At 43.3% G+C, this 21,780-nt stretch overlaps 1 protein-coding gene across 1 annotated transcript in view; it reads left to right on the top strand.

Annotated features, from left to right (window-relative positions):
- Positions 1–6,121: 6,121 nt before the first annotated feature.
- PALM2AKAP2 (PALM2 and AKAP2 fusion) overlaps positions 6,122–21,780 on the top strand; it is a 512,284-nt gene continuing 496,625 nt past the window's right edge. Inside the window, exon 1 of the mRNA XM_055579286.1 lies at positions 6,122–6,264. Coding sequence (XP_055435261.1) covers positions 6,260–6,264 — 5 coding nt within the window. The 5' untranslated portion in view covers positions 6,122–6,259. The remainder of the gene's footprint in view (positions 6,265–21,780) is intronic.

Consider the following 21,780-nt stretch of genomic DNA (forward strand, 5'->3'; position numbering starts at 1 on the left):
TGTGCTTTTGAAAGGTTGCTCTGGCTGTTCAATTAAATGGGTTGGAACTAGATGTGACTGGAGGTGAGGAGGCCAAGAGGGAGCTTATTTTATCAACAGGATAAGCATAAGGACAAGAGTGGCTTTGTGACTTTTCAGGAGGTAGCCCAGATTGATCTCGCTGACTGACTGCATACAGCAAGTCAGGACGTTAGGGATCAAAGATAAAGCCCAGGTTTCTGCAAGCACCCTTCCATCTGTGTTGTTAGCATAGGAAAATTCCATGGTCAGAGGAGCCTGGCGGGTCCATGGAGTCGCAAAGAGTCAGATACGACTGACTGAGCACTAACCACATACACACAGGCAGGGTATTCAGTTCAGTTCAGCCGCTCAGTCGTGTCCAACTCTTTGTGACCCCATGGACTGTAGCATGCCAGGCCTCCCCGTCCATCACCAATTCCCGGAATTTACACAAACTCATGTCCATTGAGTTGGTGATGCCATCCAGCCATCTCATCCTCTGTCGTCCCCTTCTCCTCCTGCCCCCCATCCCTCCCAGCATCAGGGTCTTTTCAAATGAGTCAACTCTTAGCATGAGGTGGCCAAAGTATTGGAGTTTCAGCTTCAGCATCAGTCCTTCCAATGAACACCCAGGACTGATCTCCTTTAGGATGGACTGGTTGAATCTCCTTGCAGTCCAAGGGACTCTCAAGAGTCTTCTCCAACACCACAGTTTAAAAGCATCAATTCTTTGGCACTCAGCTTTCTTCATAGTCCAATTCTCACATCCATACATGACCACTGGAAAAACCATAGCCTTGACTAGACGAACCTTTGTTGGCAAAGTAATGTCTCTACTTTTGAATATCCTATCTAGGTTGGTCATAACTTTCCTTCCAAGGAGTAAGTGTCTTTTAATTTCATGGCTGCAGTCACCACCTGCAGTGATTTTGGAGCCCCCCAAAATACAATCTGACACTGTTTCCACTGTTTCCCCATCTATTCCCATGAAGTGATGGGACCAGATGCCATGATCTTAGTTTTCTGACTGTTGAGCTTTAAGCCAACTTTTTCACTCTCCTCTTTCACTTTCATCAAGAAGCTCTTTACTTCTTCTTCACTTTTTTCCATAAGGGTGGTGTCATCTGCATATCTGAGGTTATTGACATTTCTCTGGCAATCTTGATTCCAGCTTGTGCTTCCTCCAGCCCAGTGTTTCGCATGATTATGTGCTCTGCATATGTTAAATAAGCAGGATGACAATATACAGCCTTGACGTACTCCTTTTCCTATTTGGAACCAGTCTGTTGTTTCATGTCCAGTTCTAACTGTTACTTCCTGACCTGCATACAGGTTTCTCAAGAGGCAGGTCAGGTGGTCTGGTATTCCCATCTCTTTCAGAATTTTCCACAGTTTGTTGTGATCCACAGAGTCAAAGGCTTTGGCATAGTCAATAAAGCAGAAATAGGTTTTTTTTTTCTGGAACTCTCTTGCTTTTTCAATGATCCAGTGGATGTTGGAAATTTGATCTCTGGTTCCTCTGCCTTTTCTAAAACCAGCTTGAACATCAGGAAGTTCACGGTTCATGTATTGCTAAAGCCTGGCTTGGAGAATTTTGAGCATTACTTTACTAGCATGTGAGATGAGTGCAATTGTGCGGTAGTTTGAGCATTCTTTGGCATTGCTTTTCTTTGGGATTGGAATGAAAACTGACCTTTTCCAGTCCTGTGGCCACTGCTGAGTTTTCCAAATTTGCTGGCATATTGAGTGCAGCACCTTCACACATCATCTTTTAGGATTTGAAATAGCTCAACTGGAATTCCATCACCTCCACTAGCTTTGTTCATAGTGATGCTTCCTAAGGCCCACTTGACTTCACATTCCAGGATGTCTGGCTCTAGGTGAATGATCACACCATCGTGATTATCTGGGTAAAGATCTTTTTTGTACAGTTCTTCTGTGTATTCTTGCTACTTCTTCTTATATTAGGAGGAGATTTACAGGTGAAAATGATGAGTGAATTTTGGACATATTAGGTGTCAGGTGTCTGTGAAGATGTTACAATGGCCTTTGAGTATTCAGTTTTAAAATTTTAAATTTAAAAGTGATGTGGGTTGGAGATTTCATTTGGAATGTGAGCACCATGTCAGTGGGTAAATAAAGCCACAGAAATAAATGAAATGGCACAGGGAGGGCATGCACAGTAACAAATAAAGAAAACTGAAGATAGACCCAGCAGAGCCCCAACATTTAAGAGACAAGTAGCAGGTAAGGCATAGCTAGAGTTGAAGCAGTGTGGCTTCATAGAAGAGAGTGTTTCAAAGCAGAAGGGGTGACCCTAGCATTGACCCCAAAGAAATGAAAACATGTTCACATAAAGAAAGAAAGTGAAGTCGCTCAGTTCTGTCTCTTTGTGACCCCATGAACTGTAGCCCACCAGGCTCCTCCACCCATGGGATTTTCCAGGCAAGAGTACTGGAGAGGGTTGCCATTTCTTTAGAGACCTGTACACAAATGGGTATAGCAGTTTTATTAGTATTTAACACAATCTAAATATCCATCAACTGGTGAAGATGAATTGTGGTGCATCTGTAGAATGTAATACAATTTAGCAATGAAAAGGAATTACCTATACTCACAACAACACGGAGGACTCTCAAAAGCATTTGCTAAGTGAGAGAAGCCAAACACAAAAGGCTACATATTGATTGATTCCACTTACATGACGTTCTGGAAAAAGCAAAACCATGGGGACAAAAATCAACTCAGTGTTGCCAGGGAGGTGGGAGGAGGGGCTTGCTATCAAGGCAGTGAGAGGAACTGCTTGGGGTGATGGTAATGTTCCATATTCCACCACCACCATGGTGGTGACCTCATGACTGGGTAATGTATCTGAACTCACAGACCTGTGCACCTGAAAAAGACGAGTGTAACTTATGCCTCGATAAACCCAACTTAAAGTAAAAAAAAAAAACACAACAAAAAGGAGTGGTCAAAATGTCAAACCCTGGTCCAGAGTCACATGGGAAGAGGATGGAGAGATGTGCATTGCAGTCAACCTTGGTGACTCTAGGGGGAGCAGTGTCTGTGATGAGGCAGAAGCTGAGGACTGAGGACTGAGGAGTTTGGCAAAGATGGTTGGTTGTCCCACTTCCCTCTTCTTTCCTGGGCATGGAGTCTCTGACTTTCAGCAATATTCATGACTATACAGACTGAAGACTGCTCCACCCAGGCTCCCTGGAAACTGAATAAAGTCCTGTGAATGAATTCTGGCCAAAGAGATGTAAATGAAAGTGTCCTGAGGCAGTTTCTGGGAGCCTTCCTTAAAAGAAAGTTGACAGGCTTCCTTTGCCTTTTCTACTGTTTGTGCTTGAAAATGGAATGCAGACATGATGGCTGGAGTCTAAGCAGCAAAGTAACTTGGCTCATGAGAAATGACTTTAGGAAGGGACACCACAAGTAAAAGAGCAACATTTTGGGGGAGGCTGGGTCTCAGCTCTTTGAGAGCTGCTGCTGCTGCTGCTTCAGTCGTGTCCGACTCTGTGTGACCCCATAGACGGCAGCCCACCAGGCTCCCCCGTCCCTGGGATTCTCCAGGCAAGAACACTGGAGTGGGTTGCCATTTCCTTCTCCAAAGCATGAGAGTGAAAAGTGAAAGTGAAGTTGCTCAGTCGTATCCTACTCTTAGCAACCCCATGGACTGCAGCCTACCAGGCTCCTCCATCCATGGGATTTTCCATGCAAGAGTACTGGAGTGGGGTGCCATCGCCTTCTCCGTTGAGAGCTGCTAAACTGATCCAAGTCTCTAAAGTTATAAGAGGTAGAAGAACAAATCTGTTTCCTGATTAAGCCTCTTGATTCCTCACAGATGAACTTAATTCTATAGGCTGCTGCTGCTAAGTTGCTTCAGTCGTGTCCGACTCTGTGCGACCCCATAGACGGCAGCCCACCAGGCTCCCCCGTCCCTGGGATTCTGCAGGCAAGAACACTGGAGTGGGTTGCCATTTCCTTCTCCAATGCATGAAAGTGAAAGTGAAGTTGCTCAGTCGTGTCCGACTCTGTGCGACCCCATGGACTGCAACCTACCAGGCTCCTCCGCCCATGGGATTTTCCAGGCAAGAGTACTGGAGTGGGGTGCCATTGCCTTCTCCGATTCTATAGGCTACAGGGAGTAAATACGAGGAAAGGATGTAAAGGTGGTGAGTATGAGCAACCCTTTCAAGAGGCTTGACTATGAAGCAGAAGAGTAAACATAGGAAGGTAGCTGCAGAGGGACGTGGGCTGAGGAAGGGTTTTCTGATCTCCAGATTCACCCTGGATCCTCTGAATGGAAACCTGGAGAAGATCTAGGATCTCTTTCCACAAAATGTCTCTGTGAGTCATCACTGGGTTTGACTGTGGGGCTCACTTTCCAGAGGGAAAGGAAGGGAGTGAATCTATGCAGAACACTTTGTGCTGGTTTCTTTTCAGTCTCTTGAGTGTGTAGAGCTCTTCCCTGTCTAGTCTAGAGCCACCAAACAAGTTGGTGGCTGCTTAGAATGCCCTTCCCGCTGTGGTTTGCATTTCCCAACCTTCCCCTTCTCAGGCCAGTCCTTTAAAGGGTGGGTTGTGGAGGGGTACTTCCCTTTGAGTCTCCATCAGAATATTTTTTTTAAACTGCCAAAATAAGATATAGTTTATATACCATAAAATTCATCTAGAATGTACAGTTCAATGCTTTTTAGTAAATTCAAGAGCTCTGTATCATCATAAATTAATTTTATTATTTTTTATAATTATTTTTTGGCTGTGCTGTGTCTTCATTGCCGTGTGGGCTTTTCTCTAGTTGTGGCAAGTGGGGGCTGTGTGTGGCCTTCTCATTGCAGTGGCTTCTCATTGGAGAGCACCGGTTCTAGGGCACAGCAGGCTTCGCTAGTTACAGCAGGTGGGCTCAGTAATTGCGGTTCCGGTTCCCGGGCTCCAGAGCACAAGCTCAATAGTTGTGGCTCTGGGGCTTTGTTGCTCCGCAGCATGTGGAATCTTTCCAGACCAGGGATCAAACCCATGTCTTCTGCATTGGCAGGTAGATTCTTTACCACTGAGCCACCAGGGAAGCCCCATAAATTAATATTAAGACATTCATCACAACATTTTACTGCTTAATTTTTATAGCAATATCTTCAGCCTATGATGATCTGTTTATTTATTTATTTTTCTTTCTCTGTACTTTGTCCTTCTACATTAGTCTGAGCTTCACCAAGACAAGGACTGAGATGGCTAAGCTTAGGGCTGCATCTCCAGCACCTAGCAGACACCTGCTCGCAGAGGGATCCCGAAGTAAGATGCAATGAAAGCTTGAAGCTTGTCTCATCCACTCTTCACTGCAGCAGGTGCAAGACCCCTGGATGGGAGCCAGGTTCCCACTTGGGAAACCATTAGGAGTAGAGGATTCTCAGAAGGATTGTAGGAAGGGAATATATTCCCGGAGAGGATTAGGACTCTGGGTTTGGGCCGTGGTAATTTGGGAAACAATGTTCAGTCTATCTGTTGTTTTCAAAGGACCAACTAGGGAAGGTAACTCTGGGCAATATCTTTCTGGCAGGCGGGAATACGCGGAACGTGGAGTGGTAAGAAGGGCGTGGGATGGCCAGTGTGATGGAACACCGCATTAACGCGCCGCAGCGCAACTGGAGTTTTCCTTGGGAAACCCAAACTGAATGGCCGCTGAGCTGGCACAATGGCGTTTTCGAACCTGTGCCAGTCTGTTGTGGGCAGTACTTGCTAGTTGCAGAGGCCAGGCGCTTCGTTCTCTTGCAACTTCCAAGCCGCAAGAGCTGCAACCTTGCCAATGACTCAATCGTTTCCCTGCACCCTCTGGGCTGTGCCACTCGCCACAGCCGCACATCTCCCGCCTCCCATCGGTTCCCGGCGTCTCGGGGCAGCGCCGCCCGTCCCAGGGGAGCCGCTGGCGCACCTGGCGCCTCGGGCGCCCGGGCCCTGCGCGCTGGTGGCCACACCGCCCGGCGCGCAGCTGCCGGCGCGCTCCCTCCCCAAACACTTAAGTGGAGTGGCTTGTCTAGCGCCCAGCGAACAACATTATCCAATTGCTTCCCGTTTTATTCGCAGGCTGGGAGCTGAGAGAGCCTGAGCGTTCACTTTCAACCCTCAAGGGGAGGAGGAATTGCGGGTGGGGAGGGGGGACGCTCCCGGCTCCACCTCGCGCGCGCGGCGCGACCAGAGCGCCCGGCTCCGGCAGAGGCGAGCAGCGCCGGAAAACCCCGCAGCAGCCCAGAGCCCCGCGATGGAGTGAGTATACCCGCGCCGCGCGCGCCTTTAGCTGCCTTCCCCTCCGCATGTTGCTATGGCGACCGAGGCAGCCGGCTGATCCCGGCTTGGGTCCCGGTCCAGGATGGGTGTTTAATTTCAGCCCCGTGTGTACGCCTGGCGTTTCTATAGCAGCAGCCGGGGAGGCAGGAGCCAAGGGGTGCCAGACCTGGGATGCGTGGTTTTGGCCGCTGCCCCTTGGCCAGCAGGGCCTCGGGAGGGGACGATGTTGCTGAAGAGGGAGGCACGTTCTAGGCTTTCCCGTCCCTGCCCCAAGCTTCTGCCACTCAGGGAGTTGGCCGCAATAGCCATTACTTCCGATTCCTAACCTTGTCAGCATTATTGGACTGCAGTCAAAAAAAAAAAAAAGGAGTGTGTGTAGGGGGGAGGGGGTCACTGCGGATCAGAAGCAAATGTAGCTTGATATGAAGCGTGTAATGGAAGCATGATGAGTTAGTGGGGAATATGAGCCAGGGCTGCAGTGCCCCGGCTACTGGAAACCATGAGGACCCCCAAATAATTGATTTGTTCCTGGAGTAATTGAGAAAGGAGACAGAACAGTAGGACCAGCAGCCGAGGGTTGAATTACAACGTTTGGCACCGTGGGCACCGCATGGGAGGCATGGGGAAGAGGGCACGAAGGCAAGAGGGGCGTTAACCAGCAAAGACACAATGAAGGTCTTGGGTGGAGGTGCGGACTGGGATTCCTCTCTCCTCTCTCTTGGCCTCCCTGCGTTGTTTTTTGGTCACTCTTCCAGGCTGCTGCCGCAGCAGAGCCACTCTGAGAGGCGACAGGCGCCAAGAAAGAGTCATTTTGGGAGCCAGCTATTAGATACCGGCTCACTTGGTCAGCTTCTCCTCCCGTTTTCTTCCCACGGATACTCCCTGACACTGACGCTGTATGAAATCATATTTCAGCCCGGAGATAATGTCCTGTTTTCAGGTACTAGGGCTTTCATGCCAAACCCAATAAACCCCAGATGCAGCTAGTATGTTCCCTCCGTCCTTTCATATCTGATTGTGCAGATGCAATTTAATCCTCACCAACAAGGCTGCTAACGCAGAAGTGAGGGATGGTGTGGCATTTTAGCAATGAGGAGTTGTAGATTTCAGCCTCTGCGTTGGCTGGTCCTTGTGCTGTTGATTTCCTACACCAGTAATTTGATGTCTCTGAGCCTCAGTTTCCCTATTTATACAATGGAGGTAAAGATGTTCCTTACTCATTTTGAAGTATTGAGAGGATCAGATGTTTCTTTCTGTGCTAAAGGGCTCTGTCAATTGTAAGGTATATGCAGATTTAAGCAGCTAATGATCAAGGCTCCGGAGTCAGTTTGCAGGGTTTGAGTCCTTTTACACTTTGCTGCCATGACATTAGTCTCTCTGGGCCTCATTTCTGGAAACAAATGGTAATAATAACAACACTTTTATGTGACTTTTGTGAAGATTAAGCCCTTTGGTGCATACCAAGTTTTTTAGAACAGAACCTAGCACAAACTAAACTCAATAGCATCGATTATCAATATTATTATTACTACTATGGTCTCCAGCATTTTCCACTGACATCTGATGGAGTCTCAGGTTGGCACCTAGCTTTGTTTTTCAGACAATTGCTAAAGAAACACACTCTCCCAAGGGCAACTGAGAGTAGCACAGTTTTAAGATACCACTGTAGATGCAGACAACCAGAAGACACAGCAGGCTTGGGGATACAGAGCAGAAACTGGCCACCTTGCCATTATCATGGCTGTTTTCTGACCCAGAGATTGTCTGTTTTAAGAGATTGAATGTAGGTCTAGTTATTTGCTAGGGGAGTAATTTTCATCTTTATGATTTCACATTAATATTAACACTCTAATGTATATAACACATCTGCCAGGCTTAGAGGTGAGAGTTTAGTAACTGTATAAGGATCTGTCCATTTACCTCCTCAGACCTTCCCTCTATTTCCTCTCCATCTCCCACTAAGCTTAGTTCCAGGTGTGCCTGTCTCCCACCTGGAACTCCTTGAAAACAAAGAGTTTTCTCATTATACCCTTCTGCTCCCTCCGTGGGATCCCAACTGGGGCCTCATCCAGCCTCCTCCTCCCCATGGGCCTGGCCCTGGCTTTCCCCTTCCCCTGTGACGTTCCAAAGCCCTCCTTACCTCCCAGTTAACCTCCCGCAATTTCCAACTGTTTATCTGTTCTTTGCCTCACTCCCTTTGCGTCATTAGTATGATTTGCTTTTTAACTCTTTACTTCCCCTTTCAGAATACCACCTTTTTTTGGTCCTAACTTGAATCTTCCCACCTGCCACTTCCTGTCCTTCCCCTCAATCTAAACCAGCTCCAAAATTCATCCTAGATAGGACAGCTTGCCTTAAATGTGGGTGAGATAAGGACTCAATTCTCCTTTCTTACTGTGTCCAATTCAGGTTTATGGAAAAAAAAATACTAAAAGAGGGAATGAAATTCATGTTTTTCTTTTATTTTTTCATTTAACCAACAAGTATTTGTGGAGGTTAGCACTGGTCAGTGAAACAGTCATGATTCTTATTGCCTGGAGTTCATTGTCTAATGAAGGGATAGATGTTAAACCAGTAAACACAAATGAATCTATGTTGTTGTTCAGTCACTGGGGTCTGATTCTTTGCGACCCCATGGACTGTAGCACACCAGGCTTCCCTGTCCATCACCAACTCCCAGAACTTGCTTAAACTCATGTCCATTGAGTCGGTGATGCCATCCAACCATCTCATCCTCTGCTGTCCCCTTCAATCTTTCAATCTGCTGTCCTCCTGCCTTCAATCTTTCCCAGCATCAGGGTCTTTTCTAATGAGTCAGCTCTTCGCATCAGGGGGCCAAAGTATTGGAGCTTCAGCATCAGTCCTTCCAATGAATATTCAGGGTTGATTTCCTTTAGAATTGACTGGTAAAGTGCAATAAATGCCATGGAGGAAAAAACACAGAGAAAATGATGAGGATATAGGTTAGGGGGTTGGGATTGGGGGCAGGAGAAGGAGGGGATGACAGAGGATGAGATGGCTGGATGGCATCACTGACTCGACAGATGTGAGTCTGAGTGAACTCCGGGAGTTGGTGATAGACAGGGAGGCCTGGCGTGCTGCGATCCATGGGGTCGCAAAGAGTCGGACACGACTGAGTGACTGAACTGAACTGAGGGGGTTAGCAAAGCCCCACTGAGGAACTGAAATGTAATGTGACATCTAAAGGAGAATCTAATGTAGGAATTGGCTGGCTAAAGAGTAGATGGAAGAAGCACTCTGGGCTGAGAAAACAGCATGTGCTGAGGCCCTGAGACAGGAGAGACCTCAGCAAGTTGGAAGAACTGTGGCTGGAGTTCTGCAGTGAGGGGATGATGGTTCAGAGATGGCTAAGTGTGTGGAGCCACCAAAGAACTTTCGGCACCTTTCCTTCTGAAGGTGACCAACAAGGCCCTACTGTATAGCACAGGGAGCTCTACTCTGTGTTGTGTGGCATCCTGGATGAGAGGGAAGTCTGGGGGAGAATGGATACATGTATATGCATGGCTGAGTTCCTTTTGCTGTCCACCTGAAACTATCACAACATTGTTAATCAGTTCTACTCCAATATAAAATAAAAAGTTTATAAAATGAATGTGTCATAGCCAAGTATGAGAATGCTTTAAATGTCTGCAACTGGAGAAGAGATTATCAGTTTTAAAAGCTAGACTGTTATGTGCCCATAGCTGATCGTTTTGAGTAAGCCAAGGTCACTATTTAAAATGACACTGAGTTAAAATAAAAGCAAAATCATTTATTCATGAGAATGATTGGTTTTAATAAAACAAGAGCATCTTAGTTAAAATGAGGGGAAAAAATCTCTATCACAAGCCCAGAGGGTCCTAGGTGATTGTAATTGGCTGCCCTCCTTCTTTGGTCAATTGGAAGATCGGGGTGTTTGTGGGCATGAACTGTAGATACTAATTTGATTCCACACCTAAAGGTTGTGCCAGACACTTCTCTAGAACAGTCTGGGAGCCAAAAGGCAAAGAGAACAGAGCATGGGAACTCTTTAAATTGCTAGAGTGTGTCCAGTTTAGACTTGATAGGTTCTTTACTCTGACAGCTGAGGAAATGAGAGACCATCACTTGTTATTTACCATTTGTCGCAGTTATATTGTGAGTTTTACCTTTTCAAAGTTTTGAACATTTGCAGTTTTGAACTGTGAATATAATTCTCATAGTTCACTTAATTGAGTTTTCTTTATGTACGAGTCTCTGTTCTAAGTGCTGAGATTACAACAGTGAACAAAGCTGAGCCAGATCATCTCCTCACGGAGCTTCTATTTAATCGTGGAGGACATGTATATAAATGTTAATGTCAGGAAGTGATAAATGTTAAGAATAAAAGTAAAACCCAGTAGGAGATTGGAAGCTGATTAGAGCAGGTTACTTTTTTTTTTTTTAATTGAAATATAGTTGATTTACACTGTTGAATTAATTTCTGCTGGTCAGCAAAATGACTCAGTTATACATATATATGTATGTATATCTTCTTTTTTGTATTCTTTCCCATTATGATTTATCACAGGATATTGAATATTGTTCCCTGTGCTATACAGTAGGACCCTGTTGTTTATCCGTTCTATATATAATAGCTTGCATCTGCTAATCCCGAACTCCCAATCCGTTCCTTCCCACCCCTAAGGGAGGGTTACTTTTGACAGAGCAGTCAGGAAACAGATTTCTGAGTTGGTGAGTTGAATAGAGACTTGAACAAAGTGAGAGCTTGACCCATTGTAGAAGGAGACAAGTTGCAAAGGTCCTGAGGCAGAATCCTGCTTTGTGGGCTTCGTTTTCATCTTGGATCTAAACAGAGTGCAGATCACCATCAGCCCTTTCACCAATGGCATCCTCTTTCCTGAGCATTTTGTATTGATTAAGTGTTCAGTTGGAAGGTTTTGTTTTCTAGAAGGGCTCAAGGGTGTTATATCCTGAAAGTCTTTCTGTGGCTTTTATGAACAAACAAACTGAATGCATAAAATTATACAACCATATTCCTCCCCCCACCCCCCATAATTCTATAAGATTTTTCCATTGTGTTCTGACCTTGACTGTTGATCTGGTGAAGTCAGAGGCTAGCCTGGTTAATTCCTCTGGCAATTTCATATTTTTTGCCTTGATGCTGATAGAAATATTTTTAAACATCAAAGTTTAGCAACTTTTTTGGTGATATTTCTCACTATAAGTCACTGTGTCAGTTTTTCTTAGAAAATGGTATGTTCCTTTGATCTGAAGATCCATGCTGCTGCTGCTGCTAAGTTGCTTCAGTCGTGTCCGACACTGTGCAACCCCAGAGACGGCAGCCCACCAGGCTCCCCCGTCCCTGGGATTCTCCAGGCAAGAACACTGGAGTGGGTTGCCATTTCCTTCTCCAATGCTTGCAAGTGAAAGGTGAAAGTGAAGTCGCTCAGTCGTGTCCGACTCCCAGCGACCCCATGGACTGTAGCCTACCAGGCTCCTCCGTCCATGGGATTTTCCAGGCAAGAGTACTGGAGTGGGGTGCCATTGCCTTCTCTGCTGAAGATCCATATTTTCCTTTATTTTTTGTAAAGGGATTTTCTTCCTAGCCTGCAATTAAAAAATTTATTCTGTTATCTGCTGCAGGTGCATCTGTTACTCACTCCTTGCCATCATAACTGTTTTGAATCACTTTCATTTTTTCCCCCTGACTTTCCCATGAGTTCTTGTGACATTTTAAAATCTATCCCCTAGGTAACTGTTTTTTAGCAGTATTTGTTTAGTCCTTACTCATTTTAATGTAGCTTTCACTTCCTTAATGGTTTTGTTGTTCTCTTCATTTTCTGGCTCTGCCAGTCCATTTTGCACTTATTTTTTTTTAAACGTTTATATGTTGCTTAATTTCTTTGAATATGTGGAGAAGAGTTTATCTGAAAATTTCATCCATTTCTTGTGTCACTTTCTGAAATACATGTACCTGCCTTTTGCTTGTAAATCTTTCCTTTCCTTTTTTTTTTTAAATAATAGTTAAATATATAGAATCTATGCACGTTGATAAATTTTTATTTATTATTCATTTCCAAATGCAGGTAATTCTAGCCAAAACTGCTATTTGTCCAAGAATAAGTGACAAGGATAGGGCAGTGTTTGGGGGAACACAATGACTTTAGATGAGATGTTTTGTCTCGTAAACATTTCGTACAACTCTACAATGTTTTCTGGTCTAAAAATACCTTGCAGTGAGTGAACACATCACTCACACACATCGCACATCTCAGCTTACTTGTGTGTGTGTGTGTGTGTGTGTGTGTCTGTGGGTTGGGGTGGGGAGACAGACAGCTGCTTGGTGCTTATTTATCATTGCGTAATTGACTCTGTTTAGCATCCCAGACAAAGGGGAGGGGGCAAGTCATCTTCAAAGGTAATTGTTATTTTCTTTCTTACATCTCTTGCCTCCAGACTAGTTGTCTGTGTTTAGTTTTTAAGTTTTCAAGCTTTCATAGATAATGAAGATAGAGGGCTCGGTGTCACTTCTTGCACTACTCCGGTGTGGAACCAGCCCCTCCACACAGATGTTCCCCATGTCCCCGTGACCTCCACATCACATCCCACCATTCCAACACTGGGCCTCTCTGGACTGTCTCCTTAGTTACAAAAGAAATATTAAAACCTTCTGAGATGTACAGAGGTAGAGATCACCTTTTAGGGTTGTCTGTTGATTTAATAAAAATTATCCTCTTTTTGAGACTCATAGACTTAGAAAATGAACTTATAGTTGCCAGGGGGAAGGGATAGTTAGGACACATTGCTATATTTAAAATGGGTAACCAACAAAAACCTATTGTATAGCATATGGAACTCCACTCAATTCCACCACTTATGTGGTGGCCTGGATGGAAGAGAGATTTGGAAGAGAACGGATACATGTATATGTTTGGCTGAGTCCCTTTGTTGTTCACCTGAAGCTATTACAACACTGTTAATCTGCTATATGCCAATACAAAATAAAAAAACTTTTAAAAATTGTCTCTTTTTGGCAGATAATTCTTATAATCTGCGACTTGAGAATCCTAGCTCTTTGCTAGCTTCATAGTAGATCAATTTTTATTTATGATTTTTCATTCTTTTAGTTCCTTTCAGCAGGTTTCCTGCAGATAGAAAACTTGCCTTTACCATATCTTTGAATGAATCAATGAATCTTGTGTTCCTATGAAAATAATATTGGAAACTACCAAATGTCATTGTTATTAGAAAATCATACATCTTTTTCCAATGAATTCTTAGGAATGTCTATGTCATAGTAAGTTCGTGAATGATATTATAGATACTTTGCAGTGGAAGAGCTTTGGAAAGGGTATGCTGCTGCTGCTAAGTCATGTCCGACTCTGTGCAACCCCATAGACTGAAGCCCACCAGGCTCTGCCACCCTTGGGATTCTCCGGGCAAGAACACTGGAGTGGGTTGCCATTTCCTTCTCCAATGCGTGAAAGTGAAGTCGCTCAGTCGTGTCCGATTCTTAGCGACCCCATGGACTGCAGCCTACCAGGCTCCTCTGTCCATGGGATTTTCCAGGCAAGATGACTGGTGTGGGGTGCCGTCGCCTTCTCCGTGGAAAGGGTATACTTGGTGGATATTCTTCATCTTGCCCATCAAATCTGCTGTCTCCTCTTCCCACACTGATTTGTGCCCTAGGAGGCTGGCCTCTGTGGTCTGCATCAGTCAGGCTCTCCTGCCCTTTGGTTTCCTGTTGGATTGGATCAAGGGGAGACATGAGCAGGGTAGAAGGAGAGTGAGGTCAAAGCATTTATTGCATCATGTCCTTTCTTGTAAGGAAGTGGGTTGGCAGTAGCTGCTTTTCTTTTCTGAAGGCCACAGCCGCTGCCTGCAGCCTGTCCCACATCTGTAGCTCTAGTTCTCTTCCGGTTCTGACACCCCTCTTCACCCCACCCCCGCCAAGTCCCCTCCCCGGCTTCCCTACTTTCTTAGCCTTTGGTGCTTCACCATCCCTGTTGGTTTTTCTTCACTCTGACCATGTCTCTGTAAAGCAGTCCCTTTATTAAGCTCACTTCAGTTATCCAGTTTGAGTGTGCCATCTATTTTCAGCTGGGATTCTAACTCTCAAAGGATAAAAGTTTTAAAGTCTTACAAAAACGTACTTCACATTTCCAGGAAAGACCTTGACAGGTTTTGTTTGTACACACATTCTGGTCATTGGCGTGCAAGGCTCCAAAATATGACACGAGTGTTGACAGTTGTTATGAGTTTACCATGAACTTACTAAGGAGAAGCTTCGGTTCCACAAGGTACCAAAGTGTGTGTTTGCTTCACATTGAAAAATGTCATTTTTCTTATTACCTATAATAAAAATTCCCCTAATTTGACTCCTCAGAGGAAGACTAAGCTCAGTTATGGAGAGGTTGAATTAGAATTTTATCCTATTTAAAGAAGTGAAATTTTCTTCTCATTAAAGGAGGGAATCTTACTAGTCAAAATTCTGTTTTTGTGCACAGAACTTCATTGTATTTCACTACTGTTTAAACATAAGTGATAATTTAACTAATCAATAGTATATAAGTGAATGCTTCCTAAACTGCTGCCAAATCAATAAAATCTGTCCCATCTTGTTTGCTCTTATTCTTCACAGATAGCTATCTCAAGAGCATAAAATATATCTAATCAGAAGGTATATCTTACAAGTTCTGAATGTTGTTCAGTTGCTGAGTTGTTTCAGATTCTTTGCGACCCCATGGACAGCAGCACGCCAGGCTTCCCTGTACTTCACTATCGCCTCCTGCCCTCAATCTTTCCCAGCGTCAGCATCTTTTCCAATGAGTCAGCTCTTTGCATCAGTGGCCAAAGTATCGGAGCTTCAGCTTTAGCATCAGTCCTTTCAATGAATTTTCAGGGTTGATTTCCATTAGGATTGACTGGTTTGATCTCCTGTTGTCCAAGGGACTCCCAAGAGTCTTCTCCAGCACCACAGCTTGAGAGCATCAGTTCTTTGGGGTTCAGCTTTTTTTATTGCCCAGATCTCACATCCATACATGACTACTGGAAAAAGCATAGCCTTGACTATATAGATCTTTGTTGACAAACTAAAGTCTTTTTTTTTAACATGCTGCCTACGTTTGTCATAGCTTTCCTTCCCAGGAGCAAGCGTCTTTTAATTTCATGGCTTCAGTCACTGTCTACAGTGATTTTGGAGCCCAAGAAAATAAAATCTGTCACTGTTTTCACTTTTTCCTCATCTGTTTGCCCTGAAGTGATGGGACCTGATGCCATGATCTTAGGTTTTTGAATGTTGTTTTTAGCCAGCTTTCTCACTTTCCTCTTTCACCCTCGTCAAGACGCCCTTTAGTTCCTCTTCTCTTTCTGCCATTAGAGTGGTATTATCTGCATTTGATATATTTTACAAGTTCTGAATGAATGGGCTCTAAATTAAAGATATTATACTCCATCTAGTTATATAAGTATTTCATACTTAGGAAGTAAGTTTTTTAGACTGCTTATCATTTTGCTTTGAGTACCACTATTTCTCTGTCAGTTACGTTCATTTATTCATTCGTTCAACTCATAATTATTAAATATCTACTTGGTGCTAAGTATTGTTCTAGGTCCCTGTGATACAAATACAAATATGACATAGTTCCTGCCTTCACGGAGGCTACAATCTATGAGGAACAAGTATAACTGGCTACGTAATTTTAATAAAGTGTGCTAAGTGTTGTACTAGGGGAAAGTTTGAAGAAATATTGTCTGAAGCACATAACAAGGGGACAGGAATCTAAATGAATCTTAAGCATTCAGAGATCCTGCTGCTGCTGCTGCTGCTAAGTCGCTTCAGTCGTGTCTGACTCTGTGCGACCCCATAGGCAGCATCCCACCAGGCTCCCCTGTCCTGGGATTCTCCAGGCAAGAACTCTGGAGTGGGTTGCCATTTCCTTCTCCAATGCATGAAAGTGAAAAGTGAAAGTGAAGTCACTCAGTCCTCTCCGACTGTTAGCGACTCCATGGACTGTAGCTCACCAGGCTCCTCCACCCATGGGATTTTCCAGACAAGAGTACTGGAGTGGGGTGCCAGTGTCTTCTCCATCAGAGATCCTACATGGGGCCAAAATTCAAGCCTGATTCTTAGCCCCTCAAATTAAGTTAGCATTTAAAAAAAAAAAAGCTTTTTTAATATCTGAACTAGTCATCTTACAACTGCTTAAGTCATTTTCCAAAAAAAAAAATTAGCCAAGCTAATTGCAGTATTAAAGCTAGATTGAATAATTGATAGTCTTCAAATATAAAGCATTTGTTCTCACTAACAAGCCTGTGGCTGAGGCCCCCTCCGCAACCACTACAGTGCAGTGGTAAACGTCTGCCCCCTGGAGGAAGCGGAAACTCCATTTTTTCAGATAATAGTGTGAAGAGGGTTCACTAAGGAAGTAAAGCAAAACAAAGAACAGAAAGGAAACAAAACAGAACTAACAGACAAAACCACATGAAGACGTATTTGCTGTGTACTGCTAAACCTTTTTGGATACTTCACTTGTTTTAGCTGTCTTTGTTGAAATCATGTCCAAAGCCTCTCACTTTTGAAGAGCATTAAGATGTGCTACCCTATAGCTATGAGTCTTCTAGGGAAGAACTACAGAAGTTGGTTTAGAAACAAAAGTTCTCCAACTTTCCAGTGCTTTCCTTACCTAATTTTCCAAGACAGAGGTGTCCAGCATTTAAAGCTGATGACACCAACAATAAAGGTTTATTTCCTCAGAGACTCACACTGGAAGGTTCAGTGGATCCCCCGGGAATGGTGTTAGAGGGCAGTTCCTGATTCTGTGGATCTGGGGTGGGATTGGAGAGTCTACACTCCCAACAAGCTTCCTAGGAGATGATAATGATGCTGCTGCTCTGGAGACAATACTTTGAGTGGCAATGCCTACAACACAAAGACACAGCGTAGGGCTCTATATAATGCAAGAAGTGAGCATCTCGTCCTTCTACACGTCCTCCCCACCAACAACCCTCCTGGTAGAGGATTGCTGCCATGAACTGGAGTTCAGCAGTCTACAGAGCAGAAACTAGGCTCTTCATTTTAGTTGGTATAACTTGGCAGTTCCATGTGGATAAAGCCTTTATTTTCTAGAAAGTTAGGGCAGGATGGGGGTTGTGGAAAAAAAGTGTTTAAGGGGTAAACATGAATTTTATCTATTTTTAATAATATGAATTTAAAGCGTGGGGGTCATAAATAATTTAAAATCTAAAAAAAATTTCTTTAGCCAGTTCCTTGATGTTTAAAAAATAACTAGTGAATCTACTTACCTCTAAGTATTTGCAAATCAGTAAAATCTGGGTGTAAATGTCAAGTTATGATTCTATAAATATTAGTCATGTTAATAGGAATACAAAATGTTCAGGGCAAGAAGCTTGTGGTATTATATATTTTGGACAAGATCGACAAATTTAGGGATTCTTACTGTTGAAAGTCAGGGAAGAGTGACTGATTTCATAAAGAATAATTTAAACATGTTATTATGTTGGCTTTTTATGTGAGATGATAATTATCCCCCAAATTCCTTCCTTGTTATGGGAGTTAAATAGTCTAAGAACAATACATGTTCGAGAATTAAACTGTACAGAATAAAGTTTAGTTATGGATTCTTGATTGCTTAATAAAATGATGGCTCTCCAAACCTAATTACATTTGCGTGAATTAAACACATTTCTTAACGGCTCTCGATTTGTCTTCCACCAGCCTGTGTCAGCTATACCACGTGCCTTCCTGTTAGAGTCACTCCAGGTCTTGAAATTAGAAGCATTATATTGTATTATGGTGATGTGCATATGGCATCAGTGCAAGAAGAGTAGGAGTGTCATGCCCTGCAGAAACAGAGATTTGGAGGGAGTGTATGTGTGTGTGTGTGTGTAAAACTCTTTTTTTTAAAGGCCTCCTTCTAAAATGTGTATCTCTGTCTTATTTTGATACTTTCCCATTTTCCCCATGCATTACCTTGGGAATGATAAAAGGATTCCTAAGGCCAAAATCCTGAGGCTGATGGAAAAGCTTTGGCCCTTGTCTCCCACTGTCTAAATTTGCCTGCTTCAGGGGACTGGTCATCCTTGGGGATATAGGCTGGCATCTGGCATGCCTCAGTAGGACTGGCTGCCTGTGTTCCTCCTGGGCTCTGGCGGGGGTAGGGAGGTTAGGGAGAAAGGGTGGGAGAGGAAGTGGGGAGGGACTTTGTGATGCAGAAACACAGGATGAACCTGTTGGTTTTTTCAGTAAGGAAAGCTGCTTGGGTGGTCTGCAGAGGAGGCTCCTGGAAACTGGCTACTCCCACTGCCTGGCTAATATTGATAACCTCTGATTTTCTTTCTTGTTTCTCTCTGTCTCTGTGCATCTCAGCTTTGCTGGTCTCTGGATGGGATGAAAACCAAATGGGTCCTTCATGTAGTGCCCTGAAATGGTGGGGAAGCTGTTGGTTCATCCTGATCTCTCTTTCCCAGTGAGGGGGACTCTGTCTAGCTGGGAAGTTCCCTTAACACTGAACTATGCCAGCCTGGGGAATAAGTCAATGCAGACAAAATGAATTGTCTTCCCTTTTGTTTGGTTATTTTTCTTTCACTGTGTTATTGAAGTTTCTTAAGTAGACCCTTGAGCTCACCCAGAGCTATTTTTGTTCATGGATAGTTGTCTAATTGCTGATCTTTGTTGGGAGACGGAGGCTTAGGTCTCCCATGTCATCATCTTGGTGATGTCACCCTGGAACCTAATGGAGCTCTGATTCATTTCCAAAGCACACAACAGTCTCCTATAACATCTAAAGCTGTATCCCTAGACCCTGACATTCTAAGTGGTACTAAGATGCAGGTACCATGTAGCTATCAAGATAGCTAGAGGCCTATCTTGATACTCTCAAAGCTCAGGTTGTCACTGCTTTTGATTCACAGAATAAAAGATCTGTAGGGTGGATTAGCATAAACCGGAGATCAGAGGTAGTGTCATTGCCTGAAGTTTGCCTATATTGGAGTGGAAGTTTGGGCTTGCAGTGGATGAAGAAAACTCACCTACACTTAGGTATTAAGCTTATGAATAGATTTACATTTGGAGTCTCTTCCACCATTAAATAATTCATAGATGGTATTTCATAGGTTCCCTGTATCAAATTCAGGATGTTATTTTCTTTCTCTCCCCTCCTCCAGTCTGTGACAGTTTCTCAGACTTTTTCTGTTTTTTTATCACTATGACAGTTTCAAGGAGTACTGGTCAGGTATTTTATAGAGTTGTCCTCCATTTGGGTTTGTCCCATGTTTTTCTCATGGTTAGAGTGGGGCTATGGCTTTTTGGACGAGGACCACAGAGGGGAAGTGCCAGTCTCATCACATCATCTCAGGGGTATGAACAATCGATGTGACTCATCACGTTGATGATGTTACCCTTGGTCATGTGGCCGAGGTAGTGTTTGCCAAGTTTCTTCTTGGTAAAGTTACTTTCCCACCTTTTCCAGGGTGTGCCCCACCTCCTTGAGGGAGGGTAACTGGATAATTTACTTGGAATTCTCCTGTAGGGAGATTTATTGTTTCCGCACCATTTATTTGCTTATTCAATCATTTATGGATATCAGCACAGGCTCATGGTTATTTACTTTATATTTTAATTAGGTTATTATTATCCAATGCTACATTATTATTTTGTTCAAATTTTTCTGTTTTTGTCGTAGGGATCTTTTTTAGGTTGACTGTGATGTACCTAAATGTAGTTTTCTTGATGTTTCTTCTATAGGGTTTTGGACTTTTAGCATATATACTTTAACCACTCATTCTTTATCCTTTTCTTTTAGGACCCCAATTATTCATATTTTAGAGTGCTTGGTATTGTCCCACAAGTCATTGAAGCAATGGTTTTCTAAAGCTTTTTCCTTGTGTCATGCTTCTATTTTGATAATTTCTCTTGATCCATTTTCACATTCATTTTTTCCCCTGCATTGTCCAATTTGCTGTTAATCACATCCAGTGAATTTTTTAAGTATTTTGTTTTTCAGTTCCAGGATTTCTTTTTGGTGCTTTGCTAATCTCCATATCTCTGTGAATTTTCTCATCTTTTCATCAGTTATATCCACATTTTCCTGTAGATCCTCTGACTTATTTACATAGTTATTTTAAACTCCTTATCTTCTAATTCCAGTATCTGGGTCTTCTGTGGGCCTGTTTCAGCTGACTGTTCTTTCCTTTGTAACGGGGTCACATAGTCTTCACTTTCACTGTGCCTGTAGACGTTTTTGAAATGATGATGAGGGACTCCCATGTTAAGTGGTATCTGCTTAGCACCTCCTAAGGCAATCTGTTCTGCAAAATGTCTTACTAAAGTATCCAGAAGATACTAAGAAGATAAAAAGAAAATTTCAGCACCCCAGATTGAGACAAATCACCTTTTGTCACCCTCTGGAAGGAATTTCCACTAATTATGAAGCCAGCAGAATTGGGAAGAGGACAGAATTCAGTGTCCTACCCATGCCTTGCCTCTGGAAAAGGGAGTAGCCTCACATCCCAAGAACAAGGTCGAGAGAGTTCTCCCGTTCCCTCACTCTCTGCTCAATTGACTGTACAGCCAGAAAATCAGGCAACTTTTTTTCATTTTAAGGCATATATTAAATGACTGCTATGCCCAGAAAACAGGGAAGAAAACAAAGAATTATTGCTTGTCCACTGTAATCTTGGAGTGTAGCTAATGAGAAAAGTACTGCAAGACAAAGAAGCGATAATTGGCTGAATGTGGGTAGCTTCATTAAAATAGGGACTAGAGGAGACAAGAGTAGACTTAGGTGACAGATGATGAGTGCAGTTTTGTACTTGCTGAGTTTGAGGCTCCTGTGGTGTTTTACTAAGATCATTAAGATGTGAGGCACTTTTAGATTTAATTATAATCATTAAGACTTTTCAAATAGATCCAAGGGAATAACTGGAATAAACTTGGCCATGTGATTGGACTATAAGTCAGAAGTGATATGGGCCTGGAAAACATGTAGTAGTTGAAGTCAAGGATATGGATGAAAGACGAGCAAAGGGCCCTGGATAAACCCCCATGGGGCACCAACATTTTAAGTTCAAACAAAGCAAAAGGAACACACACAGGAGACACAGAGGAATGAAGGGAGAATTTCATGCAAAAAGTGGTATTTCAGAGTCCAAGGAAGTAAAGTGCTTCAAGAAAGAGGAAATAGTTCACAATGTCAAGTGTTTCATATTATACAAGTGATAAGTATGTAAACTGAATGTATGTATTAAGTAAGATTAAGTAAGATGAGTGCTGAGACTTGATTGCTGGAATTGAGTACTCTTTATACCCTGATTATTTTTGGCAAAGAAATTTCAGAGGAATGATAGGGGTAGAAATGGGATTCCCATGGGTTGAATGAATGAGAGGGGCAAAGTAAGGGTCACATAAGTCTTTCTAGAAATTTGACTTTGAAAGTAAAGCTAACAGACAGTAGCTAGAAGGTTCTGTGTGTATGTGTGTGTTAGTAGCTCAGT

Source organism: Bubalus kerabau, chromosome 4 (genome assembly GCF_029407905.1).
Source record: "Bubalus kerabau isolate K-KA32 ecotype Philippines breed swamp buffalo chromosome 4, PCC_UOA_SB_1v2, whole genome shotgun sequence".
Lineage (NCBI taxonomy): Eukaryota > Metazoa > Chordata > Mammalia > Artiodactyla > Bovidae > Bubalus > Bubalus kerabau.